Below are 23,129 nucleotides of genomic sequence, written 5' to 3'. Positions count from 1 at the left end.
TGCAAACCAAACCTTTATGGAATTCCAAAATACTTTCTAAATGAGGCACCAATCCAGGAGGTAAACAGGAACTCAAGTCAAAACATTAAGCTTTGGTATAGCCTCTCCACTAATAATGTTGGTTATTATACTGTGATCCCTCTTTCGTTTGATAGGTCCAAGAACTATAGCAATAAATTGTTCATCAGTAAATTTAGTTGAGGAGAACGTTTCTATGGATTATCTGTTTCAAAATCCTGCATTAGCATCTGAACAACAATTGCAAGTACAAAGAATCAATTTGTTCCTAAACAATGCCTTGACTAAACATGTGAAAGAAGTTTTATTTTTAATCCCCAGCCTCAGTGAAATCTCTCTTATACAAAACCATTCCCTGTATCTTATATCATGTCTTGTTGGCTTCTTTGTTCTGCTTTTGATATAATAAAGTCCATGTGTAACACAGACTGATTTGTGATACTCCGTATATGGAAGACCCTGCAAAAGAGCCTGCATGTGGTGATCTTCGAGTCCCTTAAGTAGTTCTATGTTATTTGAGCACATATCCACTTCACATACTTTAGCACACTAACAGAGTGTGGGAGATCTCTCAAGGAAAGTAATAAATTTCCTTCATTGAGGAAGTGGTGTTTCATGATGAGAAGCCAGCCAACCTACCTGTCCATATGAGACATGTTGATATAGTTGTGTTTCCTTGCTGTCCTAGCAGAAGCAGAGTGTCTTTATAGCTGATGAAGTGTGCATGCACATAAAAGCTTCTCAGAATTAAACTCAAAGGTGCCACAGGACTCAAACTTTGTTCTAGTATCAATGTAGGAAAGCTGTCTTAATAGCTGAATGACCATTGCTGGTATGATTCAAGGACTGTCTTGTCTATTACAGGATGACCAGCCCTAACCACTTCTTCTCTTTGTGAGTAGCTACAACAAGAGACTGTCTCTTTCAAAGAACCTTATTTCTTATTCTCATTCTGCTCTTTGCTGCAAAGACAGGTAGAGATCACTTCCACAAAACTCTGGCTCTTTAGACTTCTTTCAGTGGGGATTACAGTTTTATCTGCTAACTGCACAATAAACAAGACAGCCAAACCAAAATGTAGGAAACCCGATTATTCAAATTTATTAACATCAAGAATTATGCAATGATGCTGTAGATTTTTATTAACAAATAGAAAACAGACTGTATACAACAGTGACCCCTACAGCACTATGCTTCCACAAGGTAAAAATGAATGTTCTCTCCATCCTCACCAACCTGGGATTGTTGATTTCAATGCAGTTTGGATACATTGGATAATACAGTTAGAAACCTTTCCACCACCTTTATAGAACTATGCACCTGGGAGAAGGCTGTAATCTCCCTGCCTTTAGTGCGAAATAAAAAGGAGCATTAATATATAGTACCATTAAATTAAGTCCAGTAGTCTTGCCACATTGGTTTATTAGACCATCCTGTCATAGTGGAAAATACAGTATTCTAATGATTTTAAAATGTTTACAGGATAGCAGAAATTATAGCTACATCCAGCCTCTGAGAATAGATTCCCTTACCTGAAAAACCCCATTTCCCCTCCCCTCCCCAATAACCAAGGCATCCCCATTCCGGGGGTTTTGTGCAGGAAAGCTGGACTTCCCATAGTTGTGCTCTTTCACTTTGTAAGATGCTCTGACGTACTTGGCTGGCCACAGTTGCCTAGGCAACCATGCCTCAGGATGCTATTGACATGGAAAGGATTAAATAAATGTATGTCTGTGGTCAGGTCCCTCTTGGGAAGCTGGGGAATGACAATGCTGTCACAAAATATTCCCCATCTTAATAAGAGAGCCTCCCAGGGCAGCGGGTCTCTCCTCAATATGGAAAGTTTACATAGGATCTGCTGACAAATATAAGGTCACTGGACACATGTCAATAGGACCAAGCATCTGCTACTTGCTAGAGTCCCACTGAATAGACAGACCTATAGAAAAGAAGGCTTTAGGAATAATCATTAGGTTGGCTACAGCTCTGTGCAAATGAATGCTCTACAGAGACTGAAAAGGGAAAAACAGGTTGCTTACCTGCAACTGATGATCTTCGAGTGGTCATCTGTGCAGTCACACACATGAGTTTTCCGCCTGGAAACGAAACCGACCTCGGAGAATTCAAAGCTAACTTAGGCGTTTATTTTGGCACGCATTCCCTCTTGATCTGGGGAGCAGGCATCCACTGCACATGCCTGGAGTGAGGGGAAGGCACTCCACCCACCCAGTTTCTTCTAACCACTGTATAGAGAAAAAATTTAGGTAGAAAGAAGAATAAATGAGTAGCGGGGAAGGCTGGGCGGGCGTGTGTGACTGCACAGATGACCACTCGAAGATCATCAGTTACAGGTAAGCAACCTGTTTATCTTCATCGTGGTCTCTGTGCAGTCCCACACATGGGTGACTGGTAAGCTGGAGTGCATGGTAGGTGGGTGCAGGTTCTGTAATAAAAGAACACATGTTAAGAATGCATACAATGATATGAAATATTGTACTTACAGGGCATGGAGCTGGAGGCATCAGTCAAAAATGGAGTGAAGCACAGCCTGCCCAAAGGATACGTCATGCCATGCACGAACGTCTAGGGCGTAGTGCGTGGCAAACGTGGATGGAGAAGACCAGACCGCAGCGGCACAGATGTCCTCCATCGGTACACCTTTACAGAAGGCTGATGATGTGGATACGGCTCAGGTGGAATGAGCTCACCAGTGTTCAGGTACGGGTTGTTTAGCCCGTTGGTAACATAAAACAATTGCAGCCACAACCCACTTTGAAAATCTCTGGGTTGAGATTTTGTAGCCCTGTTTATGTGTTCCATAGGCTACAAAAAGTCTACAGTCCTTGCGGAAGGGACGAGTCCTGTCAATGTAGAACGTAAGGGCCCTACGTACATCAAGGTTATGTAGGGTCCATTGTCCGACATCACTGGGTTTTTGAAAAAAGGAAGGCAGTGTGGTCGACTTCCTCAGGTGTTAAGGTGAAACTGCTTTTGGCAGGAAAGTAGGGTCAGGGCGTAGCATCACTCTGTCATGGTGGAAGATAGTGTATGGGGGGTCCGTCCGAAAAGCACAAATGTCACTGGCTCTCCTGCCAGATGTGAGTGCCACCAGCAACGCCGTCTTCCAAGACAATAGATGCAGTGGAATGGATGCCATCGGCTCAAATGGGGGTTTCATCAACTGGCTTAGGACAAGAGATAAACTCCATGTGGGTTGCAGTTGGTGAATGGTAGGGTGAAGATGCAGAATGCCCTTTAGGAAGGCTTTTGTAGTGGAGTGAGAGAAGACAGTGTGTCCTTCAACGTGTGGATGAATGGCTGAAATAGCGGCCAAGTGGACCTTTAGAGAAGAGTAGGCCAGCCCGGAGTTGGATAGAGACAAGGTGTATGACAGAATTTGGGCCATAGAGGACGATTCAGGAAGAAAGTTGTGTTAAGCAGCTTATGACGAAAAGTGCTTCCACTTTTGTGAATAGGATTTTCTAGTAGAGGGCTTTCTGGCATTGAGGAGGACACATCGGACTTCTGGTGAGAAGTCTAAAAACTGATTTTCCAGGCAGTCAATCATAGAAGTCCTGGGTCGTGGTGCAGGACTTTGCTGTCCTGTTGAGAGATTAAATCCCAAACTTGGGGAAAGCAATGAAACACATTGTTTGACAGAAGAAGAAAGGTGGTGAACCATGGTTGGCGGGGCCACCAGGGAGTGATGAGGATGCAGTTGGTTCGATCCAGTTTGATTTTCTGAAGAGTTCTCGTTATCAGTGGGATCGGAGGGAATAGGTAGTGGAGTGATCCTGACCACGAGTGGAGGAAGTCATCTTCCGCAGATTGTGTGGATGGAGGGCCCCGAGTGTAAAAACGTGGGCATTGAACGTTGTCAGGAGAGGCAAAGACATCTATGGTTGGAACCCTGAATGTCCTGAAGACTGTCAGAAGATAATTGCGGTTGAGGGTCCATTCGTGGTTATTCACAAGGTGACGACTTAGTGCATCCGCTTGAACAATCTGGATTCCCAGCAGGTGTACAGCTGTGAGGAATATGTTGTGAGCAATGCTCCAATGCCAGAAGGATAAGGACTATCTGCAAAGTTGGACAGAGGCAGTGCCTCCCTGACGATTGATATAAAACATGGTTGCCATGTTGTCTGAGGTGACCTGGATGTGCAGACCGTGAAGGGACGGTAGAAATGACTTGACTGCTCTGTGGACCGCCAAGAGTTCTAGGCAGTTGATATGTAGAGATTTCTCGTAGTCTGTCCACTGCCCTTGTACCGTTAGGGTTCCGAAGTGGGCTCCCCAACCCCACCTCGAGGCATCAGTCATGACAATGGCCGACGGGGGTGATCTTAGGAATGGCATTCCCACCAGAAGATGTTTCATTTTACACCATTTGAGAGATGAAAGAATGTGGTGTGGAACGGTGAGTAAAGTCATTTGGTGGTGTTGGTGCAGGCGGAACGTCCGTACAAACCATAATTGTAGAGGTTTTATGTGGAGTCTCGCAAAGCACAGGACAGAGGTTGTGGCAGCCATAAGTCCCAGCGTGTGCTGAAAAATGAAGGCTGTTTGGGTAGGATGTGATATGATGGTAACGGCCAGAGACTGAATGCAGTGGGCCCTGTCTGCAGGGAGGTAGCCCTTGTGGGATACCGTGGATAGGCATGCACCTATGAATTGAATGTCCTGTGTTGGGATCAGGTTGGACTTTGTCAAGTTGACCTGAAGACCCAATGAAGACAGGAGAGACAGAGTGGTTGAGATGTCTTTCTGAAGTTGCTCTTTGGATTGGGCCACAATGAGCCAGTCGTCTATGTAAGGACCATACCATACCAAACCTTTAATGGCATAATAGAATCAGATAAAAATACACAGAATATAAAAATTTAAACATTGGAGATAAAATCAAGATAAAACCGAGCTTACAGATGCATTCAAACATGGTCAGAATTAAATTTAAGGATGTCAGCCAGAAATTTTGCCACAGCCTCACTAACCACCCCCTCAGTATCACTCAATAAATAATAACAGGGTGGCAGTATAGACAAATCTGGAGAAAAAGAAAGCTTGCCAAATAAATCTTTACGGAGGTTATGGTATAAAGAACAATCAAGCAATATATGCTGGATTGAGTCAGGGGTATTTGCTCCACAGGAGCAAAGTCTGTCGGCTAAATGATGTAAGGATATATGGAGGTTTTTTTTTTTGTAGGCAAAGCGTCACCCCCACCATCGCCATACACTTTGTGAAGACTCTTGGTGTGGTTGATAGACTGAAGGGAAGGGAGCGGAATTGGTAGTGTTGGTCCCCGATGGCAAACCTCAAGAATCTTCTGTGGTGATGGTTGATGGTAAGGTGGAAGTAGGAGTCTTGAAGGTCTATCAACGCCATCCAAGCATCTTTTGGGATCAACGGGAGAACAGACTGCAGGGTAATCATGCGGAATTTTTTGTACTGTACATGGCGATTGAGCTTGCAAAGGTCAAGGATTGGACGTTGTCCTCCATCTATCTTTGGAACTAGGAAATAACGGGAATAGAACCCTGTGTGATGGAACTGTGGAGGAACTGGTTCTATGGCTGCTTTGTCCAGCAAGGTGGAGATCTCTTTTTGAAGTGGGAGGGATGGAGGAGTACGTATGAATCGATGGAGCCTCAGGGGTGAATCGAACTCTATGGTGTAGCCCCTGTGGATTATCGCCAGGACCCAGGAATCTGATGTTACGGATTCCCACATGGGGTAAAAAGGAAGCAGTCTTGTGATGCTGGATAGATGTTGTGGTTGAAGAGGAGATGGTATGAGGAAGTCAAAGAGACTGTTTTGAAGTGGGAGTCGCCTTCTTTGTGGTCTGTGTACGAGGCCGTTGATGGAAGGGTTGCTTAGTGGGTGGAGCTTTGCGCTTCCAATAGTCAGCCTGTTTTGGTGAGTGGGGACGTTTATAATAGGATGGTTTCCAGACTCTCTGCCGATTAGGTTGTTGTTATTCCAGACTCTGTTGTTGACTGACTCCCAATCTCCTAGCTCTTTTTCTATTGTCATAGCGGGTGGTCATCAGTTGTAGCATTAAAAAGGCCCTGACCATCAAAGGGTAGGTCTTCAATTTTAAATTTGATGTCTGGCTGCAGTGAGGAGGATCGAAGCTAGGCATGGCGGCGCAAGATGATGGATGTGGTCATGGTTCTGGATGAGCAAGCCACAGCATGATGAACTGAGTTAATCTGTTGTTTGCTAACTCTGGAAAGCTCTTGCAGGAGTTGTGATGCTTGTTTCTGTGCAGAGTCAGGCAAAGACGGAACTAGTGTAGTAAGTTGGGATGTCAAATTAAAGATGTAGGCCGAAAAATATGCCAAATAATTATGTATTTTAGAGGTGGCAGTAGAGAGGGAGTAAATTTTTCTTCCTAAGGTGTCAAGTTTCTTTCCCTCCTTCTCAGGTGGGACTGGATGACGTGTTTGTTTGGACTCTGATGAGGAGTACACAATCATGGAGTTGGGAGCAGGATGATTAAATAAGAATTTAGAATCCAGTGCATGAATTTTATATAAGGATTTGATCCTTTTAGATGTAAGTGGAACTGACGTGGGCTTATCCCAAGCCTCTTTTAGGCCTTCCAGGTGAACAGGGAGCACTGGGAGGAAGGAGCCTGCAGGTAAGTCCGAATGGACTAGATCATGGACCACATCTGATACTCTCGGTAAATCAGTAGTGAGTTTTATATTGAGAGTATTTGCCGTATTGGTAAGCAGGTCTAAGTAGGCCTTGGATCCTTCGGATGGTGAGAGATTGGCCGGTTTCGTAATATTGGAAACAGGTGATGCTGTTGTGGATGCTGCAGATTGAGATGAATCGGAGTGTTCTGCTTCAGAATCCTCAGGAACATTCATGGGAGTCATAGAGCGGTCGTGTAAGGGCTTGGTCGGCAGCTATATAGCCTTACCCGGAAGGGTAGGTTGGTCAGGTTGGTCCATCTGCTGTTTCAATGGAACTGAGAGAGCAGACATTGAAGGTGCCGGTGATAGTGGTTTTGAATCCTGACTGTAATGTCGGGGTCGATGAGGAGATGAACCTTCATGGTATCGAGGGTGGTAAATTTCCTCATGGTACCGAGGTTCACGGTACCTAGGTTGGTAGACTTCCTCACTGTACCGAGGCTGGTGGGGTTCCTCACGGTACTGAGGTCAATGGAGGTCATGGGATGGTGATCTAGAAAACCTATAGTGCTGGTACCAACGTGGGAACAGAGGTGATCTGGACCGTGATGGACTGTAGTAATAATAACAATCCCTGCGTCGGCTTGGAGACCGTGGGTCAGTATAGATTTGTGTGGACAGATCTTTGTGTGTTGGTGGGCCATGTAGTGAGGATCTAGAAAGACGACTATCATGGGCTTGAGTTGGACTCTCGATATAGCGGAGAGAAAGCTGAATCCTTGAAGGTGCAAGGCACCGACACTTCCCAGAATGAGTGAACACCAAGGAGGTTAGCTCGTTGACCTCGAAGTCGAGGCAATGCTTCCAAGGATTCAGTAGCAAGAATGTCTTCTGGTAGGGATTCGTGGACAGATGGAGACTGGGATTGGATATGGATGACCTTGTCGGTTATGACATCAGTGGAAGTTGAGAGTTCCACTGGAACAGTTGGTGCTGTCGATACCGTAGCCGAGGCAAATGTAGCCGGCGAGTGCGAGGTCGATGCCATGGTATGGTCGGAGGGTCTCAAATCCGAGGACTTACGGTCAGTCTTTGTTGTGGATTTCGGAGTCAAATTTGAGTGACGTTTGGAAGACGTTTAGAAACACCGTTCCAATCGGTGTTTTTTCTTGGAGTCGTCAAATTTCTTGGTATGTTTTCCAGACTTATGCTTACTGGGAGCCGATGCCATGGAAGCTGCCGATCGAACCACGTCCCTTTGTGGAGTGAGGGAAGGTGGCGAAGTATGAGACCCAGAATCATGGGGCATTACAGGCCACAGCGAAGATTCCAGAAGATGGCTTTTGAGTCGAGCAGCACAATGCTTTTTGGCCTGTTTTCCAAACTGGCTACAATGAGCACAGGTGTCGATCCTGTGGGCCTCCCCCAAACAAAATAAGCTCAAAGAGTGTCCATTGGTTGAGGGAATTTTGGTCCAAACACCGGACGCACTTTTTAAAAGTTGTTTTGGGGTCCTTCCCTTCCATACGCCTGGGGGAGGGAAGGGGCAAAAGTAAAGAAGATAGTATTTTTTTTTATAACGATACCAGTCGAAGATGATGAAGAAGAAGAGGTCATTGGAGAAGAATTGAAGAAAAATGCAAGGAGGTTGAGGAGACGCAACGAGGTAGGTCTAATCCAAACAGCGGTTAAGAAGAAACTGGGTGGGTGGAGCGCCTTCCCCTCGCTCCAGGCATGCGCAGTGGATGCCTCCTCCCCAGACCGAGAGGGAATGTGTGCCAAAATAAGCGCCTAGGTTAGCTTTGAATTCTCCGAGGTCGGGTTAGTTTTCAGGCAGAAAACCCATGCGTGGGACTGCACAGAGACCACGATGAAGATCAAAGAGGTCCCAGAGCTGTCAGTCAGCCATTAACATTAAACTGGGGCTGCCCGAAAATGGGCAGTGCCAACATGATGAAGCCAAAGGAAGTATGGGGGGGAGGGGAGCAAAAGGAAATTAAAACCCCATCACCTCCTTTCTCCTGTTTTGCCTGAGCAAAACTTTTAAGACTTGCAAAGGAATTAAAAAAAGAAAAGATATAAAAAGACTAGTTAACTATTTTACATATATAAAAGATCCCATTCCATCCACCCAGTGACCCTCACAATGAAATGTTATCAGAAGGAGGAAGAGGAGGAGGAGTGGGGGCATTAAGAGATAGTCATCTGATGATCTGAAACACTCTAGAAGCTGGTCCCACCTTTGGCGCTGTGGCAACCTTCTTAAATACTGTGGTCAGAATTGGTATGTTGTGGGGAGGCTGTTGTGGCGGCAGCAGCATTATCTGCACAGAAGGACTAACGAATGGGCGGCTGGCTGGGAAGAACCCGTCTCTGCTCTTGGACATTCCTGCTGCAACTGGCCAAAAGTGCCAGTTACGTTGCATAGTGATCAAAGCTGCCAAGGTACTCCAGTGCAGCCCGGTAGCACAGCTGGTACTGGTCCTGGAGAAGAAGAAAGGATTAGCAGGAAGCCTCTAAAGGAGCCTCAGCAGCTCACTACTTCCATCCTGCTGCAGGGAATTAAAAGGTAAGCATGCAGACTATATTCTGTACCTCACCCCTCCCCAAACTACTGCAAGAAAGCCATTACTGTAAAAGGGCATGACTAGACAATAACAGGCCAGGCCTTAGACAGGGGTGCCTTTGGTTCACTGTCTCAGTGCCAAACAAAAAGGCCAGGTTGGGGCCTGATCTCCAGCTGAGCCACAATGAATGGCAACCAGGTGGATACTTCACCATATGAGGAAGCCAAGTACTGAACATTTTGGATCTCTTCAAGCTTACTATCAACAGTAGTCTGGCAGTAGTCTTATAGAAGTAGAGTCGGATTTATACCCTGCCCTTCACTTGTAATCTCAGAGCAGCTTACAGCCTCCTTCCCTTCCTCTCCCCACAACAGACAGATCCATATGAAATAGGTGGGGATGAGAGAACTCAGAGAGAACTGCTCTTGAGAGAACAGCTTTGAGAGAACTGTGACTGACCCAAGGTCACCCAGCTGGCTACATGTGAAGGAGTGGGGAATCAAACCTGGTTCTCCAGATTAGAGTCCACCACTCTTAACCACTACACCAAACTGGCTCTAGTTTCCTGAGACCCTGGCTACAGCATGGAGGTGGAGTATTTGCAGGACAGAAGACAAAACAAGAGATCTTCCCACTTTCCCCTCATTCCCTTCAATCTACTTTCAGCTACTGGGAAAGAGATCTCTGATACTCTTGTACTGTGCAAAGAGACCTATAGGATACCAGATTGTCCAGGCTATAGGATAAGCAAATAACAGGATCAGATTCTGTATTCAGTTCTAAGTAAGAAGCAGCCTGTTGTCTTCAGCAAACAAGACAACTCCTCCTTCCTACTCATCTTCTGCAGTGGCAGACCATTTGTAATAGGGGCTACAGTTGGTTGGAAAGCAACTTTGATATCATCAAAATGTTCAGTACTTTGCTTCCCCATATGGTGCAGAATCCACCTGGTTGCCCTCCATTGTGGTTAAACTGCGGGTCAGGTCCTGACCTGGCCTTTCCATTTGGCACTTTATATCATCAAAGTGAAGTGGTATTCAGGCTGCCTTCATGCTGAACTAAGACAGCATCAAGGTTCCAGATGATAACTTGTACAAATGTGTGCTGGTGCTGTTCCTTGCACAGTACAATTATATCCCCCTGTCTGTCCCCTCCTGGTTGTTAGCACAGATGGTGGGATGGTTTGAAGCTCACGTCTCACATTCCCTACTGCTAAAGTTGCTTTTCCAGCAGTATTTTCTCTAGGAAGAATATGAGACTCCCTGCAGTGCTTTAAACTAGTTACAGAAATTCTTGCAGTAGTAAAATGCTCCGAGAAGCAGCCTACTGCAGAACATGTGAACATACTTCAGATAACAGCTGATGTTAATACAATATTTTCCACATTTCCACTGACAACTATTTGGGACTATCATTTTGTCCCACAGTGGGGCATAAATCAAAGAGAGGATACTGACAGCAAAGAAGCTGTAAAGTTCCACTAGAACAGCTCTTGACCAAATCAAATGTTTTCCTCTATTAAAGTCTCTTACATGCTATAGAAAGTGCCATTGGTATCTTGTGTGACAGATGCTTGCTGCAACTGTAGTTGACTGCCAAATTTATGTCTGGGAAGACAGTGTGGCAAACTGGTGTCTGCATAGTATATGTTATATGAAATATAGCCTAATTACAGCTCTTCTCCTTCACTAATGTGAAAGCAAGTGGAAGCTGGGGCTTTGGTTCAGTCATGCCTAGCTGGTGCTCAAGTGCAAAACCCTAGCCAAGCACCATGGGAAGAGTGATGCAGCAAACCGTTTAGAAGATGGATGTACCTCTGTCTGCACCATGGCTGGTCGCTGTGTCCTCAAGGTCTTCACAGTCTGGAACATGTCAACCACGCCCTCATAGCGCATGCGCTCCAGTACAATGCTTAATGTGATGAACACTCCAGTGCGGCCGACCCCCGCACTGCACACAAGGAAGAAAGGAAGGTAAAGGTTCACCCACAAAGAGCAGATGGTCCAAGAGATCATAGACATGAAGTGCTTCCATATGCTGACACCTCTCAGTACGAGCTATCATCCTCTCACATGCTTAGCTTCATGAGATACAGAACTGTCCTCCTCTCAACATAGAAGACAAAGAGTCTCATTCACCTACCCCCCCCCCGCCCCCAGGAGATGGCCTCACATTTCCAGGCAACTAAACTATTCTATGAAGTAACCCTTGGGCTCTCCTTAGCAGCACCTAGCTCCTCACCATGGGCATACAGCACCAAACCAACCTCTGTGGACACCAAGCACTCACCTGCAGTGCACAGTGATGGGCCCATCCTGGCCAAACTGCTCCTTGGTTTTATGGACCTGCCCAATGAAGTCAATGAAGCCCTCGCCTGTTTTTGGTACTCCCTGCTCAGGCCAGTCTGTGAACTGGAACTGCCGGATGGTTCTTGACTGCCCATCCTGGATAGAAAAAAAGAGGGATCAACTCATTTCACAACTGTGCTCTGCAAACTAGTACCAGGAAGCTCTGAGAACGGGAGGACAAGACCCAGGTAGATTCCTTTTGCTGCTGTCTGTTTTTGTTTCATCCCTCCAGGAGGCACAGGTGAGCGCACATGAAAAGCGTTGCTACTGCTTGACACCTGTTCCCCTGGCAATGGGGGATTAGATGCCAGATGAGGTAGAATGCCCTTCTGTATATCTGCACTTGGGCAGTGGTGAAAATGAACACTGCTTATGCCAAGATAGCAACTGAATGATACTCACTCTGGCATCAGTGACCTTGAACTCACGCAGGATATACTGGGGCATGTTGTATTCCGCCATGGGATCCACCACAAAGTACTGATATCGAGCAGAGCGCTCTGCTGGCCAATACTGATGGCATTTCTCCTGAATGGGAAAGGAAGAGTTAGCATCAGTCAAAACAGGATGTTGTTCTCACTGCCTTCAAGGGTATGAAGTGACTGAAGCAAAGGCATGCTGGAGACCCAGGGTGAAGTGGTACAGCACTCACTGTAGTTAACATCAACTTGCTGGTCTGCTGATTTCTTTCCTCGCTGTTAGCATGATGGGAACTGATTTAGGGAAACTAATCCTTGCACCCACTTCCATTTCCTATAACTTTCTGATGACCAATCAGTCTTCTTTCCCATACCAAGCCACTGAGAAACATGGTCCAGAATTTAGACCAAATGGTCTATTCCTGGTGGCTCTAGGGAAATCCAAAGAGGCTGTGATTTGAGCTTAAGTGTTGCTAGGGGGTAGACACCAAGGGCTATGGTTGCAGCTCACCAGCCAGGTCTCAGTGGAGCCATGCAGCTGCAAGCTTGATGCAATGTATTTCACTCTTGGCAGGGAGTATGAGAAGAAAAGCAAAGTCAGATGCCTTGAATTTGTTGCCCCAAATAGTGGGCCATATACAGGAACCATCCCACAAAACAGCTTTCACTTAGTACCAATCATCCCAAAAAGAACAGGATGCTGCTTACCCTTCCCATCTCTCGCAACTTGGTCAACATTACTACAATGGTGGAGTTGTGCTCCCACAGCATTCGCCAGAAATCCTCTGTGGTCTCCGCCAGGGGCCCTTGTGTGGCAATGTAGGCCTTTTGCTGCCTGGAATATACCAAACAATTCAGAGTGATGGGCTGACTTTAGTATGGCTGGGAGATGAAGATGGTGATCAGCAGTTAGATCTAGGGAGCTAAATCAAAGGGTTGTGTGCATGGGGATAATGAAAGCGCGTCACACATCTAGGTATTTGTCCATGATGACACAGTCGGACCCTTATTTCTGCTGCACTTTCCACAGTCGGACCCTTATTTCTCCAGCACTTTCCACTTGACCCACTTGCCTAATCCAGAACGAAAGAAATTAGCCAGGCTGCTTAACCTGAGAAGAGACATGTCTAATAAACTGGAGTATCTAACGCTATAAGAGATGCTTGTTAGATCTTCTTAAATGCACAGCTGGGCTAACTCATCATGCCTTGTTGGTATTATAGCTGTTCCAGCCTAACTTTTCAAGCTGCTGGATGGCTTTCAGATGTATAACAAAGTTTCTTTGCAGGAAGTCCACAATGACATAGGGATGCTGTTGAAGAACACTGAAAATACTGGAATTTCTGCTATTATGAAATCTAGTGGCACTGCTGATACCACAGACACAAGAAGACACAGAGAACAAATACACACAGAGGGACTCTAGAATCCTGAAGATGTAAGAGGTGGATATCCAGTTTCCAAAGTAAGTTTAAGGCAGAGTATAAAATCAATATAATTGAAAATGAACTGTGATATTTCTATGTCACCACTGTGGGGCACTACAGGCTCTTCAATGTAGTCTGAGGCTCTTAGCCTTATCCACTCTCACTTAATCTCTCCACTGGTGCTAAAAATTAATGAATCTGTTGTAGGACAGCTGTAATGTGTGGGACAGAGATGGAAGCTGCTCCAAGGTGGATTTATAAGACATCATAAAAGGGGGGAAGTGGAGGAGGAGCAAGTTGGGAGAAACAAAGGTGCTAATAAAGATGCAGCTTCAGAGCTGTCTGTTGTACCTTGGGCCAATTGATCTCTTTAGATAAAGTGGAGAAAGATTGCTCACTTCAAAGGGAAGGATGGGAAGAGATAAACAGGGCCTGCAGGGACGGTTTAGGAACGACATGAAATGCTACCACCTGCTGCTTGGCAGGCATTTCCAACAGCATGTCTCTCTTTCAATAGCAGTCTCTCTGCTGCAGCACCAGGCACATGGAGGTGGTAACTCCCCAAATTGCCTGGATACTTGAGATTTGAAGCAGAAAAGTGGACAGAAGTGCATTCACTCCTCTCTCCCCAGCACAACAGCCTAGAGGCCTGCCATCAGTTTTTTTTCCTGATGTGTGCTAGAAAGTTTTCCCATGTGGCATTACTTGCCTCTCTCAAGACATCCTCAGCAACTGCCAATTCAGTGCTGCTTTGCAGCTCCATGAGGTGTCCAGGGAGGGGGTAAAATGGAGAGGCAATGGTTCTCCCCATGCAGAGGATACACTTCAGTAAGCAGAGTCAACTCTGGGGACAGGTGGATTGCTCTCTTTGCAAGGTGACTCATAGCTTCTCTTTCTTGAAATGTGATGAAACTTGTCTGCCAGCGCTGGGAATAGTTTTACTTGACAGCTCTTCTTCAAGTTGAGCCTTTCAGTGGAGGGCCTGAGGTGACTATAACCATGCTCAAGATCCAGCACATTAAATAAAAACACCTCCCATTTCTCAATAAACATCAGTCCCTTAGACCTGCCGGATACTGCTTTGGTCCAACAAAACATGGGAGAAGCAAGAGTTTGGGAGGCAAAAAAGTCAGTGGCTCATCAATGCTGGTCAGGCAAAGCTCCCAAAACAGTACCTCCACTATCAGCTTAAAGCTTGTGGTACTGCAGATGCAAGAAAGCGCAAAGGCCTATGATGAGATGTCAAGCATTAGAAAGCAGGCACCTTGACAAAAAGTCCATGGCCCCAAATGAAAGATAACTCACTGCTTTTGTTGCCTGGATGTTTCTTAGTAGGACTACCCAGCTTAGAAAGGAGGGAATGCAGCAATGGGGTGGGGGGGAGGGGGGAAGGATCATGAAAGAGTGGAATGAGGGTTTTACCTGTAGCCATCTACGAAGCTGGCATTGATGTAGTCTGAGCCTTCAACACCTCGGATTGGTTGCAGGCAAACCCGTGTCAACTCATAGGGCATAATGTTTACCAGGCGATTTTTGAATTTGTTGCATGGGAGGTTGGCACTGATGAATCTTGAGGTATGTGCTTTAGAATTGGCAAGGAGCTGTTAGGGGAGGAGAGGCAACAGATCAGAGGCACAGATTTACTGACGAATGTACACTTAACAGGGAGCTGCAGCCAAGCATAGCTCTCTGATGAGCACATCCACAAGATGCATGCTTGCATACAGACATTTGTCTCATTCCCTTTACATTTTTATATGTTCACTTTAATAAAAGCATCTTCATTGTAAACTTTAAAATGCAATGTGAGGAACAGACTTAGCTCAGAGCAAGGGCACAGCATCATTCCATAATGTGGTTGCCCTTGTCTCTTGAATTTGTCCTTCAGTGGGAGCACACCACTAACTCTCTCATTCTAGCACCAGTCTTGAGCCAAAACACACCCACATTGGTTCTCTAAGGCCCTACTGTCTCCTGCCCCATCCAGGTGTCCCCCCTCAAGCCATGGCTGAAATGCCCTGGGCTTAAAGACTGCGTGGTGTATCCTAATTACGAAAAAGGAAACCCTCATGTAGCATAAATAGGGAACAACTTCCAAATTGTACGAGTACTGCCTGTTGATATGTAGCCATCCTGCTCCACTTAATTCACTCTCTACCCTTTCTCTTTCCTCCGCAGCCTTGGTGCAGGGACTCACCAATCTTGCTCTGCGGCTCCAATGTGAGCCCAAGGCCAAGTCCCTGCCAGAGCTGGGGCTGGCATCATCTGGCATTTGCCTGTGTCTCCAGCAGGAACCCCGTGGCCAGGTTATTCCTCTTTCAGCCTCCATCCACTTGCTTCCATTCCTTTTCTCTCTAGGAAGTATTGGGGACTGGGCTTGGACCCCTTCCCTGCTTCCACCCAGAGGGAGAGAGGGAGGGCAATTGGTGGCGGCTTCTCCGTCTTGTGTGTCATTAAGATCACCTCTTGCCCTCTCTCTCAGCACTGCTCATTCACCAGGAGCTGCTGCCATCTGTTTGCTCACTTGCTTGCCAGCTACTTCAAGAGGAAGAGAAGTGATGGGCAAGCAAGCAAACAGGTGGCAGTTCCTTCCTTTTCTTGTCATCATTATTTGCCTATTTCACCTGTGAAAAGAGAAAAAGTGAATGAGCAAGTAGTGGCAAGTGAGGAGAAAGAGCAGCCATCACAACCTCCCTCAGGCACTGGCTGTCTTGCTCTGGGTCAGCCCAAGAGACCTAGAAAGTGGTGGCGGCAGCTGCTCCTGTTTCTCTTCGTTGCTGCCAGCCTGGCTTGCCTCACCTCTGAGTATTAGCAATGGTAAGAAGCAGCCTGCCCTGTCCCCTCAAGGAAGAGGGGGACAGTGGAGATTGAGGTTGGAGAGAGGAAGCAAGAGGGTAGGTGTTAATGCTGGAAAGGAGGCAGCAACAACCCATCAAGGCAGTCCTATCCAACCAAGCCCTCCTCCCCAGGAAAAACAAACATGGATTCAGCATTGTTTAGAGGCAGTATTGCTTTCTCTGCAGTTTTCACAGGAAGTCACTACACTTGATTCATTGGCTGAGTTTTGCAAGCTGCTATTCTTAGGGTAGAGCAGGGCTTCTGCAGTGTTTTAGTCTCTGTGCTTTGCTGTCTTCCTATGAAAACTGTCTTCCCCACAATGCCTCTGTTGCACAAATGTACATCAGTGGAGTGTGTGGGCACTAGCAAAGACACAACCAGCGTTAGGGCTGTGGAAATTACTGGTGTGAGGCTGCTATGGAAGTGGGTGGTGTTGCTGACAAGCACAGACACTCATGACAACTGGGGACTTTCCTTTAAAAAACCCCCTGCCTTTGGCAGCATGACAGCCAAACCTGACACACTGACCCTACCTCTTTCCTCCCCCAAACTAGGGAGATGTCAGAGCTGAGCAAGGGAGGGAGCACTGGAGCTACTGACATTTCAGGTATTGGAAATTAGAAGAGTTTCTTCACAAATTGTTCATAGTGACATCAATTATCACTAATGCCCCATCTGCATCTGATTTTGGATGCAACTCCTGCTGCTCTGCAAAGCAACACTGCTGAGAACTTCACATCAATTTACCTTTTTTGTATCCTTCCCAGAAGCTGCCAATCTGGGAGGAAAATGTCGATGACACTCACTTTGCAATTCAAATTTATTCTAATCACTTCCTACCTGGTTTAGAAATTCACAAAAGAATCATTATCCCTAGAAAATCTGCATCTCCCTTTAACCCAAGAGCTGATTCCTCACAGCAGGTCAAATATGTATGGGGGATGACAGAAGACTGCCAGTTCCATCCATGCAGCTCCATGGTTACTATCTCCCTATATACATGAAAAATGCCGAGAATGCTCTTCTGCTCACCTTAAACTCCAGTTCCATTGCTGTGACACTCTCCCCTGGAGGTACCTGGCCCAGCTTCTGGATGTGAGCAAAGAGGTTGCGTGCAGGTACCTCGGTGTTTCCACAGGTGGCTGCCTCAAGCAAGGCCTCATGGATGAAGATATACTGGTCCTCAGTCTGCACCATATAGTTTCTCTGTGAGCGCATGCATGTCACATGCCCATAGATGTCAACAGTCTTCTCATGCTTCATTCTCTCCAGCATGGCATCAATCACAATGAAGCAGCCTGTCCTGCCTACACCGGCACTGTGAAATCAAGGCACACAGCATGAAATGGTGTCCTTCCAGACTCACACTCTGCCCTTCCCCTCGAGGTGCAGGAAGAGAGACCCACAGGGTCTTACATTCTACCTCAAATGTGTTTAGCAGGCCTTAAAGGAGGCAGGTTGGATCTCATGAGTAGCACCACATGAAATTAGGGTGCTAGACATCTTCCAAAGCCAGCAAACCCCAGCCTTGTTCAGTGGATAGGGACATGTTCCTTAGAACAAACAATTCTGCAGTGCTCCCAGTGTACAATGAAACAGCAACAGATGTGATATCCGATAGCTGCAGCAGGGCATCTCCTTGCTGCTGCTCACATCAAATTCTTAACAAGGTTTTAATAGGCAGAGAGAGCGTGTGTTAATTATACACCACTCCCATCTGAACCAGAGCATGAAGGGAGAGCATTAAATACCGTTTCTAAGGAGTTTGTGGAAGCTGCAGTGATGAAGTGGTTTGTTCAGTAATAGTTCCCACTCAGCTGCGAGAGATAAATTACTGGCTAGATAAGATGCTGATTCCTACTGAACTGATGTTTGTGGCTGAAGCAGTTGCTTCTTTCCATCCCAAAATGCAGCAAGATGAGCCTATGAGAGTGAAGGCAGACAATCTGGATCCAATGCCTATTTGTGATTTGTACAGATGAGGCATGTTGCTCATTCGTTTCAACATGCACATAGCTTATCATCATATTTTTTAAAATTTATACCCCACTTTTCTCCCCCATGGGGACCCAAAGCAGTTTTTATATTATTCTCCCCTCCTTTATGGATCGTCCCTCCCCTTCATGGATCGTCCTGTGTACTATGGGAGGACGAGTCCTCATCAGAGGAAGAGGAGGACAACTCATTCCCAAGCCCTGCCTTGGCAGACCCTTCCTGTGAGACTGGGGTCTCAGGGCCTCCCCAAAGGAACCCTGAGACAAGAGGGCCTTCAGCCCTGGAGGCTCAAGCACGGATCTGTCTGCAACCCAGACAGGACTCTAAGGAGCAGTGGAGATGAAGGGCTAAGTCTGAGGCATGGACACAGACTCCCATCAGTCAAGGAAGCAACAGAAGAGACTGATAAGTCACCACAGGATCTAGGCCCACTACTCCTCATGAGTAGAGGAGCTTACTCAGCTTGTAGAGAAGAGCATAAATGTGGGAACCAGCTGCACCTGGACGGAAACTCCTTCAGCTAGTATGGAATCAACTTGTCTCCAGTCTTGCTGACTACCCCCCACCAGTTGCTGGACCTATTTTGTAGTTGTTCTTGTTACCTATCCTTTGGACTTCCTTTGGAATAGATTACCTGACCTTCGACAGCCTTTAGACTTTGTCTTTGATTGTGTTGTTGGACTCTGTACTGTGACCTGAGAACCTCCGCTGCTGTGGTTAATGAGACTTGCCTTCTGTCTGGTGGCCAGGACATTGATTTTCACAACATTGAGTACCATCTCTGAATACTCAAAAGGCCATCATATAGAGGATGGTGTGGCCCCAGGAGGTCGGACCAGAACCAGTGGATTGAAATTAAATCAGAAGAATTTTCAACTAAACATTAGGAAGAACTTCCTGACAGAGTGGTTCCTCAGTGGAACAGGGTTGCTGGTGGTGGGCTCCCCTCCTCTGGAGGTTTTTAAACCAATTCCACACTTGCAGTTGCCTCTCTTCTGGGCAGGGCTCCTCATGGTGGCTCTTTTTCATGGATTCTGCATTGGAATCTCCAGGGTGGGGCTGTGTGTTCCCTCCTTGCTCCCTGCCCCGCACAAACTTGAGAGCCAAGAATTAGACTGGGACAAAGGCTAATGTGGAATCAGTCAAAATGGACATCTGACAGCAATGTGAACTCAGGAGCAGGCACTTGTGAGTTTCCTGCATTGTGCAGGGGGTTGGACTAGAGGTCTCTTCCAACTCTATGATTTTGAAGAAGAAGAGGAGGAGGAGATTGGATTTATACCCCAGCCTTCACTACCAGAAGGAGTCTCAGAGAAGCTTACAATCTCCTTTCCCTTCCCCTCCCCTCCCCAGAAGAGACACCCTGTGAGGTAGGTGGAGCTGAGAGAGCTCTGACAGAAACTGCTCTTGAGAGGAATAGCTCTGTGAGAACTTGTGACTGACTCAGGGTCACATCAGCAGGTGCATGAGGAGGACAGGGGAGTCAAAACAGTTCTCCCAGATAAGCAACAATATTTTAAACATTAAACGTGATAGGAGGAATATGATGTACTACACCAAACTGGCTCTAACAACAACCCATTGTGGAAGGTAGTTTGAAAGAGTGCAACAGGTGCAATGTCAGCCATGAACTTCCATGACACAGTGAAGGATTGGAACCAGGTTCTCCCAGAACCTAGTGTAGACACTGAAAATGAGCACTATTAGGTCATGTATGCTTATCTGTACATTCCAGCATGCCAAACTATGAAGGTTTGGCTCAAAATATTTAATATTTCACTATCTAGAAAACATACATTTTGAATTTATTTTTATGCTTCATGCAAATACTAGAGTAACTATATTAAGCTTTCTGGAAATAGGTGAGAGATCGAGAAGTTAATAAAAGAAGAATAACTGCCTGTTTCATGGATTCCAAAGTGCACCTGTGATTTGTATGTGTTGGACTGTCCATCTGAGTGATCAATATTCTTGGAATCCCTGCTGAAATTTCAACACATGTTTAATGTTTATAATACTGTTGTTGCTTCTCAGGGAAAACAATGAATTAAAAATTGCTCTGTTGAGCACTGACTGCAAAGTGCTCCTTATGCTAACTGAGGAACTATAATCCTGGTTTCTTGTTTCTACAGCAACAAGGTGGCTTTAAATCCCAACAAGTGCACCAGAGCAACCACAGAGAGACTGGAGGATCCTTTTCAGCTCTGCTTCCCACAGAAACTAGACCAGAAACATATCTGTCCTCCATGGGGAGGCATCAGCCTTACCTGCAGTGGACAACCACTGGCCCAGCATCAGGGGGATTGCAGGCTTTCACTCGCCGAAGGAAGGCTAAAATAGGTGTGGGATATTCTGGCACCCCATGGTCAGGCCAAGCCATAAACTGGAACTGCCTCAACTCCCGCTTTTCACTAGACCCATTCTATGAGAAAAGCCAAAAGATGCCAGATAGTGATGGTGAAGTTAACAGTTCAGTGACATAGATTAACAGAGGCCATTTAATGCAGATGCAACAGCACCAGATCACTGTATGCCCTCTCACAACATGCACACATTTCTCAGACCATTCAGACATGCAGATGTCAGTGAAATACACCTCGTCCCCACTGAAGAGTGGAGATGCTTCTGAGCCATCTGTACATGAGGAACATAGAACAGCCTCACATAGGGCACTGTCCATCCAATTATCATAATTTCTCAAAGCTGGATTGGTTATTATGCCCAAATTGTGACAGAGATCAAGAAACTGAATGTGTAACCATGAGTAGAGAGGGAGACTGGCACGGCAGGTGGAGCTTCTGCTTTAATCATCCACAGTATGTTTTCAATGATGGGTTTCCTTGCACCAGCATCACAAAAGATCAGTATACCTCCCTGAACTCCACTCTGAAAAGAACTGAAGGCAACTCCACCTTGACTAGCCAGGTCCCAAATAATGCATCTCATTGGGCTGGCAAACTTCAGAGGGTGGGGTTGTTCTTTTCAGAAGCATAGATGCTCACATGTTCCCCCTTCCTCCTTTACCTTGTATAGGGCAAATGTACGGACTGTGTATGTTGCGAGTTCAACTGTGTCCAGCAATGTCACTTGGATCAATCCATAGGTCTCTGTACCACGGCCTGGCCAGTACTGGTCACACTTCACCTGTGGTGGGCCACAAAGAAAATGAAAACACTGACTTTAATTGAGCTTCGTATATGTTCTGCATATGCTTGAAGTACAGAGGCAGATTTTCTTCAGTTCTCTGCTAACACATACAAATACTAGGAGCTAACAACAGTTGAGAATTCATGAGCCTAGGAATGTAAAATGCTCACATTGCCTTTGGCCTTGTCCTGCCCTACACCTTGTTCTACAAAAGGCCAGTAATACTGGATGGCCAGGCAAAGAACAAAAAGAACCAGGATGCTTGGTGCTGAGATGCAAGAATAAAGAGTGAGGATGTTAATGGGAACAAGAGAGAGAAATTGAGAAAAATAGTCAATTCAAAAGCAATGTCTTCTCCTGTAATTTCCTGTCCTCCTTCTGCTCTTTGGAAAAGATCGGTGTTTGTAGGCAAGCATTTTCACCTTTCCTCCCCCGCAGTGCTATGTGTGGGAAGCCTGGCCACCGTATATAATCCTCTGCTAGGGTTCCTGTTGGTGGGAGGAGGGTGATCAGTATTGCCCTCCATAGGAGACTGTTGTGAGGGGGCAGATGAGAGGAAGTGGGATATTCCTAGAGGGGCAGCAGCATGGAAGCACCAAGTGTAAACCAAGAGAAGCACAGGAAGAGGAGACCCAGGCTCAGCCGCAGCAGCAAGCCCACCAATCTCCTTCAGACATTCAGAAAGCTCCTAAAGAAACAAATGGAGGATTTATAATGAGCACCTCAATGGGTGGCTTGGCATATCAGGCCCTGAAAAAATGCAGATCTAACCTTGTTCCCTTCTGCTTGAGCTCTCATTCTGGAAGGAGTACTTTTAAAAGGGTGGCGGAGAATGATGCTCTCTGCTAAACCAAGAATGAACTGCTTTGCTGGGAAGTTGACAAGTAATCAGAGGATGTACTGGACTGTGATGTCCATTTTCCTCCCCATTCTCTATCACCAAATAATAGAAACAATGCCAAAAACTCTGGATCTGTACCATGCTTCCTGTCCCTAACTCCAGTAGGGGCTATTTACCCCCCTGGAACTAAAAGCCCACTTTCCACCAAGAAGAGGCACTTAAGTATTTTGCTCAGTGAAAGTCCCTCCCCCTTGGGGTCTGTTCTTTTCTCCATGCTCTTTCCTCACAAGACAGGGGAAGTAAGTAGACAACGTGCCCTGCTTACGGTCCCTTTGTCTTTCAGCTCTTCCTTTGTGTGCATTTCTCTGTGTTTTCATGACAAAAACCCATCTGTGTCTGCTGTGACCCTCTCTCCTTGCCCCACCTCTGAATGTGTGCCAGCCTTTCCTCTGAACCATGCTTTCATTTCCTATTCTATCTGCACCTGTCTCTCCTGCCCAGCTAAGCCTGCAGCTGCCTGCCTACAACAGAACAGCTTCATCCCTGCCCCTCTGCGAGGAAGAATGAATGAGGATCATCTGGGCCTGTCAAGAAATAGTAAATGTAATTATTAGCTGTGTGTGTTTACAGGGAATGAGAAGAATACAGAACAACCATCTAATTAGAAATCAATGGCGTTATGCCTTTTAATTGAAGATGTTTTTACTGGGTGGGCTTTGTAATCATTCCTGGGTCACCCAGCGGTGTGTAACTTCCTTTATTTCATGACAGTAGTTTATACCAAGGCTAGTTCTTCTCCTGTACATGGATACAACATGATTGTGCAAACAAAGAGTCTGCTGGGGAATTATGTGACTAGCTGAGACCTGGGTTCCCTGAAGC

At 46.1% G+C, this 23,129-nt stretch overlaps 1 protein-coding gene across 14 annotated transcripts in view; it reads right to left on the bottom strand.

Moving 5' to 3' along the window:
• Positions 1-1,094: 1,094 nt before the first annotated feature.
• The window catches only part of PTPRF (protein tyrosine phosphatase receptor type F), a 915,542-nt gene continuing 893,507 nt past the window's right edge, over positions 1,095-23,129 (bottom strand). For all 14 annotated transcript variants that reach the window (XM_060231649.1, XM_060231648.1, XM_060231653.1 and 11 more), the window contains 10 exons: positions 21,284-21,403; positions 20,527-20,681; positions 17,297-17,582; positions 14,849-15,027; positions 12,708-12,834; positions 11,983-12,108; positions 11,522-11,676; positions 11,047-11,182; positions 8,532-9,149; positions 1,095-2,030 (listed from right to left, as the gene is read on the bottom strand). In XM_060231649.1, coding sequence (XP_060087632.1) covers positions 9,081-9,149; positions 11,047-11,182; positions 11,522-11,676; positions 11,983-12,108; positions 12,708-12,834; positions 14,849-15,027; positions 17,297-17,582; positions 20,527-20,681; positions 21,284-21,403 — 1,353 coding nt within the window. In that variant the 3' untranslated portion in view covers positions 1,095-2,030; positions 8,532-9,080. The remainder of the gene's footprint in view (positions 2,031-8,531; positions 9,150-11,046; positions 11,183-11,521; positions 11,677-11,982; positions 12,109-12,707; positions 12,835-14,848; positions 15,028-17,296; positions 17,583-20,526; positions 20,682-21,283; positions 21,404-23,129) is intronic.

This window comes from Heteronotia binoei, chromosome 2, assembly GCF_032191835.1.
Source record: "Heteronotia binoei isolate CCM8104 ecotype False Entrance Well chromosome 2, APGP_CSIRO_Hbin_v1, whole genome shotgun sequence".
Taxonomy (NCBI): Eukaryota; Metazoa; Chordata; class Lepidosauria; order Squamata; family Gekkonidae; genus Heteronotia; species Heteronotia binoei.
The sequence above is the reverse complement of the archived record's forward strand: the minus strand, read 5'-3'. Positions and strand labels throughout refer to the sequence as shown.